Consider the following 13,095-nt stretch of genomic DNA (forward strand, 5'->3'; position numbering starts at 1 on the left):
GGACTTGAATCCGACAGATGGATGGTCTATACGATTTCCGCATTCGGCTTGCACTGACGCACTCGAATTCCCCATTCAGCAATAGTCAAAAGGGTGGAGACGGGGATGAAAATTCTAAATAGGCTTTTAATCCCTTTTATTTAATTTTTACAGATAAACTAATGATTGATATTTATTCTATTAGGCAATATATTTCAATGAATATAAAATACAGGCCACCACACAATTATAATTTCAGAAATAAAGTGTGTGGTATTTTAGATTCTAGATTAATATTTCGGGATTAAATTATGACAGTACAACTTTGCCATAAAGTTTTTTATAAGTAGTTAAATAATATACAGTTGCCTGTTTCTTGAATTTTGATAAGTATCTTTTTTTTATGCATATAAAGCTAAAAGAATTTTTTGGGGTCAGCAAAATCAATTAAAACTATAGTAAATTTAGATATTAAAAAATCTAAAAACTGAGAAAAACATGCAGTTTTATATTATTTACTTATAACCACAAATAGCGGAATTCTGAAACTTATAAAACACTATTTCTCCTATTCCAAAAAGGTTACTCCTTTTTTTCCACCTTTTCTGAGAGATTGTGCTGTCCAATAATATTATATCATCAAAAGTTTATTAAGCACAAAAAAACAACAAAAAAATCAAGAAAAAAGATTAAAATTTAACCTATTATCCAAGATGATGAGAGTAGAGGCCTCTTAACAATTATAATGAATGATTAAATATGTATTTTTTATCCTTTAAAATAAACGTAAGAAGAAAAAACTAAAAAAATATTTGATCACTAACTACATCGCCTTTCAAAGCATGACATTTGTTGATGGTATTAACCAACCTTAAAATTTTGCTACCTTCAAACGCCAAAGGAATAGAAAAAAAATTACTTTAAATTTTAAATATGGCTCGCTGCAAATTAAGTTTGATACGTGAAAATATGCTTGTACATTGAGGTTCTATTGCAATTGAGGTTCTATTGTGCAAGAAAAAAAAAGAGAGTAAAAATATTGCAACTGAATCTAAAATAATTAAAGATAAAAAAAAAATTCACATGCTTAAAATTTCATAACAGTTTGATTTTTATATGTAAAATATATTTCAAGAATTGTTTTTCCTAAAACATGAATAAAAAACACAATAAAAACGTAACATTTTTTAAAAACAAATTTCACGCATAAGGCAAGCAAAATAAATCATGAATTTGAACAATACAATTACATTTCAAAATTTAAATTTTCAAAGGTAAAGATTTTTATTTTTTACCTATAAAATTTTCAGAAATGTAACATAATTTGATATATTTATTAGTTGATAGTGAATTTAATTATTTAAATGCAGTGCATAAATCTGACTATTCCAATAAAACAAAATACATTTTACCAAGTTATTTAAATACTAAGTCAAGACTAGAATTGCAAAATTTTAATACTTTTTTTAATTGAATTTTACATCGATCAAAGGTTTTGCATTCTCAGAACTAATACGACACTATAAAAATTTAAGTTTATATATTCAGAGATGTTTCTCTTTTAATACTGAACAACAAAAATCCATGCAGCTTATTCTATGAGAGTTTTTGAATTCAAATTATTGAAAATATTTTCTTAAAACTGATGAGTTGCCAACTTATCAAAATTAGAAATTTGGATAGCATTATAATAAAAAGAGTTTTCTTTTTATTTATTTAATTTCATCTTATATTTAAAAAAAAAAATGCTTTCCTAAATTATTGAAATATATGAAAAAAATTTTAATGATTAAAAATAATTGTTAAAATAATGTTCAATTTTTTGTGTACCTAATAATACTCAATTCATTTATGCAACAAAGCATTATGATTATAGAAACTTAAATATACAGGGTGATAAAGAAATTTAATTTGAAAATTTAAAATAAAACTTTATCTCACAAAAAAAGGTTTTATTGTAAAAGAAAAGTTATATTACAGTTGCTTGTATAAAAGTATTTAAATATTAAAGCATCAGTTTAAAAGTTCCATTCCTTGATAAAACTCAATAAATAAATTTGTGATAGTTAGAAAATTTTATTCTAATGATACACTTTTAGTAAAAGAAGAAAAAAAAATTTAATTAAAAAGACAGTAAAATTTCTTTTAATATATTTGAAAACAATTTCAATTTTTAAAATGTGTTTTTAAAAGAAATAAATTCATTAAATCATGAAAGAAAGTCATTAAAAAAAAAATTAAATTTATTAGAAATTCTTTCTATAAAAGCAATTACCTTCTGTTTTGCATTATGAAAATTAATCAAATAACGTCCTCCCTATGGTCAAATAATTTCTTCCCTGGACTATGACATTTGATGCAAGAGTAATTTGATCCAGCAATTTTTTCAATGATGAAAACATATTATCCTGCATTTATATTATACAAATTTTGGGACAGCTAAAGAAAAAGCCAAACCTGCAGAGGAAATTATTGCAAATGACAAGAAAGCTGCATAATGAAATAGCAAAATCTTAGAGGTAATAAACTTAAAAAATTATATGAAAAACAGGAGTTACCATCATAGTGAAAGTTGGCTAACATTTGAAATAAGCTAAGCATACATTTTTAAAGAAAATATCGATGATAAAAAATATTTTTATGAATTCTATATTGAAATATTCAAGTTATTTAAATACATGGTAATCATACCATATTAACATATCATAACAATATACTAAATTATAAGCAGCATACCATTAAAAAAAAATCACAGATCAAACTAACTTTATTGGGGAAAAGCCCATTCATTTTGAGCTATGGCACTAGATACACAAGCAGCTAGAGAAGCATGAGCAATATGTTTCTCATTAGATAAATTGAAAAGGCATGGCTTAGCAACTGGTTTTTCACTGGGAGCAGTGAACTGCAATGGTTTAGTCATTTGTTTGTCACTGGGAGCAGTAAACTGCATGGGTTTAGTCATTTGTTTGTCACTGGGAGGAGCATTAAAAATATATGGTTTACTGAGTTGTTGTTTGTCATTACCATTAGGCAGACCGAAATGACATGTAACCGGTTTGGTTATACCAGCAGTGGCATGAGGACCTTTCTCAGCCATCCGTATATGAAGATCTAACATTACTTTTCTAGTAAATTTCAGTCCACAATGGTCACAAACAAAAGGCTTTTCACCCGAGTGTGACCGCAAATGTTTTTGGAGGTTGCCTTTTTGGCTGAATTTTTCATCACAGAGCTGGCACACGAATGGCTTTTCACCGGTATGAATGCGAATGTGCTGCTGGAGGATGGTTTTCTGTCGAAACCTCTTCCCACAGTGCTCACACCCGTATGGCTTTTCGCCTGTATGCACTCTTATGTGCTGCAAAAGAATAGCTTTCTGACTAAACTTTTTGTCACAATACATGCATGGGAAAGGCTTTTCACCTGTATGCACCCGAATGTGCTGCACCAGGATCGCCTTCTGCGAGAACTTCTCGCCGCAGCGGTCACAGCCGTATGGCTTCTCTCCGGTATGTATCCGGACATGCTGGTGGAGTATCGCCATCTGGGTGAATTTTTTCCCACAGTACGGACACGTAAAAGGCTTTTCTCCAGTGTGTAGTCGAATATGCTGATCAAGAATCGTTTTCTGGTTGAAACGCTTTCCGCATTCATCACACACGTAAGGCTTTTCACCAGTATGGATTCTGATGTGCTGCTGGAGAATTGTTAACTGTGAGAATTTTTTCCCACAATACATGCAGGTGTATGGTTTTTCACCGGTATGGATGCGAATATGTTGTTGAAGAATAGCCTTTTGATTGAAACACTTATTACAATGTTCACAGACGAAAGGCTTTTCTCCCGTATGTATTCGAAGATGCTGCTGTAAATTGGCTGCCTGATTGAACTTTTTGTCACAATGCTGGCAGATATATGGGCGTTCTCCAGTATGAATACGCATATGCTGAGTAAGTGTACCTTGGGAGTTAAAAGTTTTCTTACATACTTTACAAGCAAAAGGCTTAGAATGAAACTGAGCATGTTGATGGAAGCTATTTTTGTCAGCAAAAGTTTTACCACACTGATCACATATCAATGCTTTTTCACCATTGATGGGCGGTGGGGGTGGAACAGATGGAGGTGCGGGCACATTCTGATTATCCAGATTAGGTTTTTGGTCTTGTTGCCCATCAAAAGTCCTCCCTGGAGGATACAAGCCAAGAGGAATGGACTGAAATGCCATCCCGGAAAAAAATAAATTCAACATTTAAATTTGTAAATGGTTACTTGACAGCAATAAATATTTTCTTGACACTAACTATTCCTTTTCAAGCCAGCCAAATACTAAAATTGATGACTGTACACTCATATGTAGATCTAGAGTGATTGTTAACTGGAAACGGCCGTTAATGCATATTTTACAGAATATTACAGTTTAGCATTCCAACATAAGAATACTAAGATCCTTTTGATCAAAAAATTCATTCACAACAAAATATTTTGAGTATTCTTAATAATAAAACAGCAGATCTTGATAAAAATAAAAATAAATGATCTAAAATGACCAAAAGAGGGAAAACAAAAGTAATAGCACAAAATAAAGATTCAAACTTAAAATAAATAAATTATTTAATCATATTTTAAAAATAACTGAAGTTTAACACAGCGAAATAAAAATTACGTTGTCATAAAAATTACCATAGTCAAAACTTTGAACTAATGGCTGAAATAAATTTTGAAGATAAGATACATAACAATTCATTTATGAATAAATCTTAATCACTCTTAATAACATAAATGTGTTCAGAAAAATGTATAAACTTTAATACTTTTCTGTCACTTAATGTAATCTAAAATACAGTTACTGTTCAGTTGTTTTCAGGAAACTCTTTTTGTTTACGAAATAACTTTCCAACTCCAATTTACGAGCATCCTAAAAAAGATATCAGAATGTATTTATAAAATAAATGCAATGCATTTTAATACAAAATCAATTAGCTATATTAATAAAGAAAAATATTGTAACCTATTAACTATTTATTAATCATGAACTCAATTCGAGATTAAACATGAAATTTCATTACTTGTGATGTGTGTGAATAGCTTTGCAGAAGACTTATAGGATACAGGTCAACTGAACAAAACAATAATCAACTTTTGTTTAATTGCTAAACATTAATTATTGTATGCATGAAATAGCAGACCCTAACTTCTTGGAATTATTTGTTATTCTCTTAGACAATGCAACTAAAGGAAGAAAAAAAATTATATAGTTGAACCTCGATTTTACATTCTCTAAACTAGCATTAAAGAAATTTTTTTTTTCAAAAAATGTCTCTTACGAGATGAACTATTAGAAAAATAGTGGAATCTTGACATATTTCTTGTGTTTGGAAACAATTTCAACAATATCCCCATCAATATTCAATATTGTTTCCAAATTGGCTTTTCGGTATGCATACGCAGATAAATTTTGTTAGTTTTTATGCTTTGAAACGCTTCATCAGTTGTGGGTGTATCCTCTGATATTTTTTTATAATCTTCATCGTTTTTATTACTATTATTGGGAGCAGACATTAAATCAAATATTGAAAAACTTGAAAAATAAAAAGAGGTATGTTGCTATCGAAAAATGCGTCATCAACAAAGGACGATTTTCAGCCTTGCAACTTTATTCAGAAGGGCTGATGTTCTCTTTAAATATCGCGAAGCTTGCTGCCTAAAAACCAGGTGTTTTGATTTAAAACATTTTTTGTTTTGTTTTTGGTTTATTTAAAACAAAGGGTAAAATGATACTTTATGCTCTAAATAAAAGTAATTAAGCTACTCTAAAGTATAATCATGAAAATTTTTTCAAATATCAATTAATATTAGCAATAAACAATTATAAAATATCCACTTTTCTTCCATAAGTATGCTTAGATAATTAATATAGAATAATTGAAGATTTTGAATATGCTTATACATTTGGATGAATTTCAACTTGAAAAAAGTTTGGTATTGTATGTAAAAAATGAGTTGTTTGCCAATATACATAAAAATGGCCTACTTTAGCATTATTTAATGTCATTAATTAACAGTATTCAATTTACAATATATGTATAAATTTACTTAATACAAGGGTGGATCAAATATAAACGAGACTTTTTTCAAAAGTAAATATTAAAATATGACTTACAAAAAAAAACACAAAAAAGTTATTCTTCTACATAATTTCCGCGAACTTCACTATTCCCCCGAGTTCCTTCAGTTTTTTAATCCTGACTGCATAGAGAGAAGTAGGCTGTGTAGTGAAACAATTGCACAAAAAAATCGTCTACCTCTTCATTGTATAAAAATCTCTCCCCTCAAAGCTTCTGTAAGTTGTCCTAACAAATTGTAGTCTGAAGGTGCTAAGTCAAGGTTATGTGGAAGATGCTCAACTATTTTTCAGTATAATGCCTTCAACTTTTGTGGTGTTACAGCAGCTTTATACGATTTCACATAGGAAGAGCTCTTTCCATATGGAGAAACCACGTCTCTTAGACCAAAAATGCTGGTTTGACTTCTTCACGGCCTTATTTAAATAAATTGTGCCATTTACAAACTTGAGTTCTCGACAGGGTATCAATGCCGAACTACGTCTATAATCTGCGTAAAATTTCAATAGGTTTGACATATTCTCTTGTTAAAAACGTAATTATTATGCGCTGCACAACTTCATTAGGAACATAACATTCACTCATGATTGAAGCTCCTAAAAAAAGAATGTACAAAGTACTAAACACTGCCAAACAATTATTTAGACTCTAGATAAAGTTTTATTGCTGCCATGACAACTAAAATTTAAATAATTTGCTGTTATTAAAAAAGACTCATTTATATTTGATCCAACTATGCAAAATAATCATGTTGTTTTTTTTTCAACAAAAATGTAAAGTAATTTATTTTTTCAATTAAATTTCTTTTGAAAATAATGTAATAATGAGAACCAAAAATGTTGACTGCATGCATACATATAATTATATAGTAGTGGAGCTACAGTTATGTTTTAATACTAATGATTTCATAATATTAAAAAAAAATAATAATATTTTTTTTTTAGATTTATTTTAACACAATGAAGCTTTAAATATAACAGGCGCTTATGAATAATCCAGCATTAAATAAAATAATATACATTGATAATATTTCAAATGAATTTTGAATATTTTACAATATTTTAGAGTTATGCTCATTTATATAAGCATGGTATTTTGAAAATATTAGAATCATTAATAAAAATAAACTGCATACGTACAATAAAAAAAAAAATTTACATTAATATCAGAAAAGAATTTTAAAAATAAACAGAATATTAACATATAAAATTCAGAAAAGCATCTCCTTCCCATTTATGCTTTTGATTGTAGAAAGGTCAATGTATTAAGAAAATTGAAATGGAGATATTTTGACCAGTACTCTTCTATAATTGCATATTTTATTAATTTTAAGAACTATTAGAATATGTAGTTCGTAGAGGTCTGTATTATTTTAAGAAATTTCAGAGTATAATGACTTAATTTTTGATTTGATCAAAAATATTTTATTTTAGAAATATATTTTTACAGAAAAGCTATAATGCATTAACTTTTAAAAATTACGTATTGCATATGCTTATTTAACGTAAGATTAAAAAATTTCATAACAGAATTTACTATTTTTTTTCATTTAGTTATATTTGAACTAAAAGTATTTATAAAATAAATAAAAGCTAAGAATTTAAAAAGATTTTCTCTTTCTAAAAAATAAAGAATAGCTTTTTCATCAAAAAAAAAAAAAAATATTTGGTTTAAACCACATTGGTGTAAACTATGTACCTAGTGAAGAATTTTTAATTTAAGTATCCAAAGTATTAACATAGACATCAAAGTGTAAATCTAGTGAAAAATTTTTAACCTAAGTATCTAAAGCATTCATTTGCAAAGGGTTAGATTTTTGACATGACAGAGGTAAAAACAGTATAAACCTACTTTTTTCTTTATATTATGTTGCAACAAACAATAACTTTGGAAAAAAAATTATGAGTAACAAATTATTTTGATATTATATACATAAATATTTACACAAATATTTACGTAATTGTTTTAATAAACTATCAAATATTAACTGTTTAAAGTTGTTATACATATATATAGATATATGTATAACAGATATATATAATACACACGAAAGTGGTTTGCAGAATATTTTTCACCATTAAAGAAAAACTTTTTGCATCACTCATTATAAACAAAACAGGGCCTAAATTCCCCTATTTTAGCCGTAGCAAATATTTTTCAGGACGACAGAAAATGCTTTAGTATTACTTATTAAAAAAATGGTCAAAATTCTCCAATCCTAAACTTGAAAAATTTGATAAGAGAGTTTCTTTCTCTGCTTTGTACAGCCATACTTTTCCTGCCATTTCACCATTGCATTTGACATTCAAGCATGCTGGTATATATTATAAACAATATATTTTTATAAAAAATAATATATTTTGGAAAAAATAAATGATTTTCTGGAAAATTTCGTCAAAATAAGTGGCAACGAAAGTGATTGAAAATAAATTCAAGAGTTAATTAATATTTTTAATTATAATTACTTGTAAGAACTTTTTAATTTCATCTAAATATACATATATGATCTGATATGAAATAAAACTAAATATCCAAATTTCGCACTTTGTGAAACATTAAAAATATATTTTAAAAAACTGTGTGCAATTTTTTGGTTATTGATTACAATTTTGATACAGTTTTATTTGTAATTTAGCATTTATATTTTTTACAATACACCTGGATGCCAGTATATAATCTTGAACTTTTTATTCAAAATTTGTAATTAAAGAACCGCTATTTTATATAATTTGATAATATTTATTTTATTGAAAGCTCATATCAAAGGAACCACGAAACAATTGTATTTAAAATAGCATTTATAGTACTCAGAGTCATTGTTTTGAAGAGGGTGTATGTAACTAGTCTTGCACATTTTTCGTTACATGGCCAAAATTAAAATTTATCATGTTTTTAGAAATAATCTTAACTAATTTTTTTGTCAAACAACTTTTTTAACTTTTTTTTTAAATTAAATGTTTAAAGATAAATTTTTCATTTAAATTTTAATTAGTTTAACTTAAGATCTGAGTTTTTAACAAAGAGGTTTTTGATACAAGAGGAAAAACTGATATGAGTCAAAAACTTTCCAACTCTGTATTCGGATATAAATATAAAAGCTTATACATGGCGAAAATTTTTTAACCTAAGTGTCCATATAAACATGAAAGCTTATATCTAGCAAAAAAATTTTTTACAGAAGTATTCAAAGTATTCACATGGAATAAAAACTAGCATTAATGTAAAATAAAATTCTCAGATATTATTTTTAAGAAAACTTAACTGCTTTGACGTTTTATTTAAAAGAAGGAAAATAAAACACTATTATATTTGAATCCCATAAATTTTCGATTGAATAATTCACATATAATTTTTCTAAATATTATATTATTTTTAGAATTTCAATTGAGAAAAGAAAATATAAACTTTTAAATGTTTGTCAAACTAAATCTTTATTTAAAGTTCTAATTTCAAATACTGAAAAAAAATCAACCAAGTTGACAATTTTATTCATAAAATAAATAAAAAATAAAATTTTACAATATGATGAAGATTTTTATTCTAAAAAAAGTAGTTTATCAACTTAAAAAAACACTATAAACAAATTAACGCTGTAGGTAAATTTTTCTTTAAAAAAACTAACTTCAGCGAATGTAATTTAAATGAGAAATGTAAACGTATTAAATTTGAAATCATACGTATCTTATTTATCAAAACAATTTATGACATTTTTGAACAAAATTACAAGATATATGCATGACTAAAATCTCTGTCAACACAATATGTCATTTTTAGATATACACCATCAATGACAGATATTATCATAGAAAAAAAAACATAATTACAAAAACAAATAATAAATGTCATGATTGTGAAAACTTAATTGCTATTAAACTACTTACTGTGCAATAATAATTATGCAAAAAATAACATCCTATTTGTAATCCAAAATGTATAATAAAAAAGTCTAATTTTTCTGCACTGGTTAGCTACTGCAGTGCAGATAGTTTTTTTATACGAAGAACATAAAATATGATTGAAGAAAAAAAATAGATTCAACGAATGAGTATTAAGGAGAAATCTGGATCAAACATGTTACATTATTTACACAGATCGTAAAAAAATAATTTAAAATTAAAAAATTTAACTTTTTTTTTAATGTTATGATCACCGACAAAGGTAAGTGACGCTGCCAAGCTACATTTTTTTGGTAGAAATTTTTTTTGTAAACAATCGCCCCGCCTCTGCTCTATCATTGCCAACATTGAAAAATTTACACTAATTTAAGGTTAAAAAAGCTTAAATAAAAAATTTGATGAGGTCAAGAAGCAAATTTAAACCATATTATGTATTAATAGAAGTTGTTATCTTATTAAAAATTTACTTTTTTTAACATGATTTGCATGAATCTACCATAGTTGACTGCAAACGAGACATAGGACGTGGATGAAAGCTTGATAGAGCTCTTGTTTCTGCCGCAGAATCGAATTTTGGTTGTATTCAGAGGGGGGACCATTCTTGACCTGTGCACATAAATGTGAGTGAAACTGCACAATGTTAATCGATAATAAATTATGTATTCGCTGAAGATACTCATGACAAGGTATAACAGATGAGGATCAGAAGAGTAAAATATTGTCTCAAAATTAGCATAGATTTAAACAGTTGATTTCTTGGCTGCCAAAGAACGTTCAATAGTGCATAAGCAGGGCACAAAGCATTCTCGAATCGGATGCTTCATTTAATTGTCATTTAATTGTAATGATTATTATAAAATTAAATAATTATTGTAAAATTGCTGCTTCACAAGATTAAATGAAAGTTTGGGAAATTGAGTCTCAAAACAGACACGAATTCAAGCATTTGAATTCTTCCTTTTGATGGAAAGCGTAGTAGCAGTAGCAATTTATTTACGCTGCACTGGAGCTGCACAATGAGCTCTTGTTGACACGGTGCAAGAAATACCCCTGAGGACGAACCGAAAACGTAACGTTATAGGTTTGATTCTCTGCGGAAGGAATGGTTCCCCCGCTTTAGCCTGACGAATTCCTCACAAAGTCGAGCACTTTACGGTTGAACAGTGTTACGAAGACTGATACCGCTCATTCTCGGTGATAGAAAGCGTGCATGTTCAGGACATGCAGATGCCTAGAAATCCCAAAATTAAAATTACGATCTTTCCCAATCAAATCATTTATAGTCTTCTATGAGCTGCATCACACTTAACTTTTCACATCATTCGTTTGGTGAATAAACTGTTTGCCACCATCCATTTTCATTGACGATCGAATTAGGCTACAGATGGTGCCGAGCAGAACTCTCTATCTATGGCAACACTTGGCAGTGTCGTAGTTGCAGTTCAAAAGCCCATTGTGTAGTCGCACTAGAGCTACACAATGGGCTATTGGCGACAGTCTGGGAAACATCCCTGAGGATGATCCGAAGACATGCCATCACAATTTCGATCCTCTGCAGAAGAGATAGCATCCCCGCTTCGGTAGCCCAACGACCTGCAAGCGAAGTCGAGCACTTTACAGTAGAACAGTTTAGCGACGACCAATACTGTATAGTGACTAGTATCAAACGACATCCACAGATGGTGATAGTAACAAACATCGCTGATGTCATCCCTTTCCCTTATCTCATAGACGTAGTACCAACCACCACCAGCTGATGGCGATACCAACGAGGATCGCTGATGTTATTCCTTTTCCCCTAAAAGGAGGGACAACACGGACATTCCCGCTCGAACACTTGACGAGGTCAGACATCCCTCAACGATCAGCTCTGGCGCTAAAGACTCTTCCCATATCCTTCGCGTCACCTCTAGAGCTGTATCACGATTATGTTTTGCAATATTGCAGTTAGTTTTACTTATATTCATTAAATCTATTAATATGCATAATGTCTGAGTCTGCATGGATTATCATTCTCCAACATAAATCAACACACACGCTAAAACCACACAACCTCAGTCCCTGCGCAGACTGATCCAAGTGGTCACCCACCCGAACACTGACCGCAGCCAGTGATGCTTGACATTGGTGATCTGCTGGGAGCCGTGTTTCAACGATCAGTCCACTGTGGGATTCAGCACTTGGCTTATGGGCAGACATAGAAGAGGAAAGTACATTAATTTGTCTAGATTTTAAAATAGATTAAAAACTTTTAAATTAGGAAAATATACGAAACTCAAAACTGCATTAAGCATAGTTTTTAAGGAAAGCGTCGTAGAATTTTTAGAAAATATTTTTGAAAATTAAATACGAAATATATTATGTAAGGAGAAAATATCGTAGTGCATTCTTTTACAACTAAAGAAAGGGTCAAGACAAGAAACCAGTCTACCAGACTTCTTCCCAGATGACGTATTCGAGAGTTGCGATCGTGAATCCACATCTATCTTTATATTGATCCTGCCAATTGTTTTCTGCCTTGCAGTTTAAGGCCTGGTTTCTTTGGACAGGACGCCGTCAACTGGAAATCAGCGCTAACCTCTGATTGGTTCATTTGTGAGCTTGATAGTATACGTCATCGAACGCTCATCTTGAACTACAATTGCCGTCCAACTCAACTGCAGTTGGATTACAACGTGACGTTAACCACAGAAGCAATGGCGGACAACAAACAACAGCACATTGAAATCAGCCAAGATTTTGATTTCGACATTAAACATAGCTTATTCATTAAACATAGCACTCTTCATTTAGCTCAGCTATAATGTGTTTTTTCTTGAACAAAGTCATTATTTGTTCTCTAAAACACTGGTCGACAATAACAAAATCTATACAAATTCAAAATAAATATTTGTTTACGTTATTAACGCATGCGCAATGAGAGATAATGTCTGCGTTGGACCGACTGCTCACGCTGAGCTAACAAAAAAGTATTTTTTTTGGCGTCAGCTCTACGTCAGCTTTTCGCTGACGCCCAGATAAGGCGCTTGTCCTAAGAAACCAGACCTTTAATGAAAGCGTGAAAGGCGATAGAAATGTCAGTAGACGTAACACTA

At 29.6% G+C, this 13,095-nt stretch overlaps 1 protein-coding gene across 1 annotated transcript; it reads right to left on the reverse strand.

The window, feature by feature from the left end:
* Positions 1 to 2,649: 2,649 nt before the first annotated feature.
* LOC107454663 (gastrula zinc finger protein XlCGF57.1) lies at positions 2,650 to 10,329 on the reverse strand. Its single transcript, XM_016071935.3, has 2 exons — positions 9,986 to 10,329; positions 2,650 to 4,897 (listed from the first exon to the last, which is right to left on the reverse strand). The coding sequence occupies exon 2, from the start codon at positions 4,229 to 4,231 to the stop codon at positions 2,747 to 2,749; it is 1,485 nt and encodes a 494-aa protein (XP_015927421.1). The 5' UTR covers positions 4,232 to 4,897; positions 9,986 to 10,329; the 3' UTR covers positions 2,650 to 2,746.
* Positions 10,330 to 13,095: the final 2,766 nt, after the last annotated feature.

Source organism: Parasteatoda tepidariorum, chromosome 1 (genome assembly GCF_043381705.1).
Source record: "Parasteatoda tepidariorum isolate YZ-2023 chromosome 1, CAS_Ptep_4.0, whole genome shotgun sequence".
In the NCBI taxonomy this organism is placed as follows: Eukaryota; Metazoa; Arthropoda; class Arachnida; order Araneae; family Theridiidae; genus Parasteatoda; species Parasteatoda tepidariorum.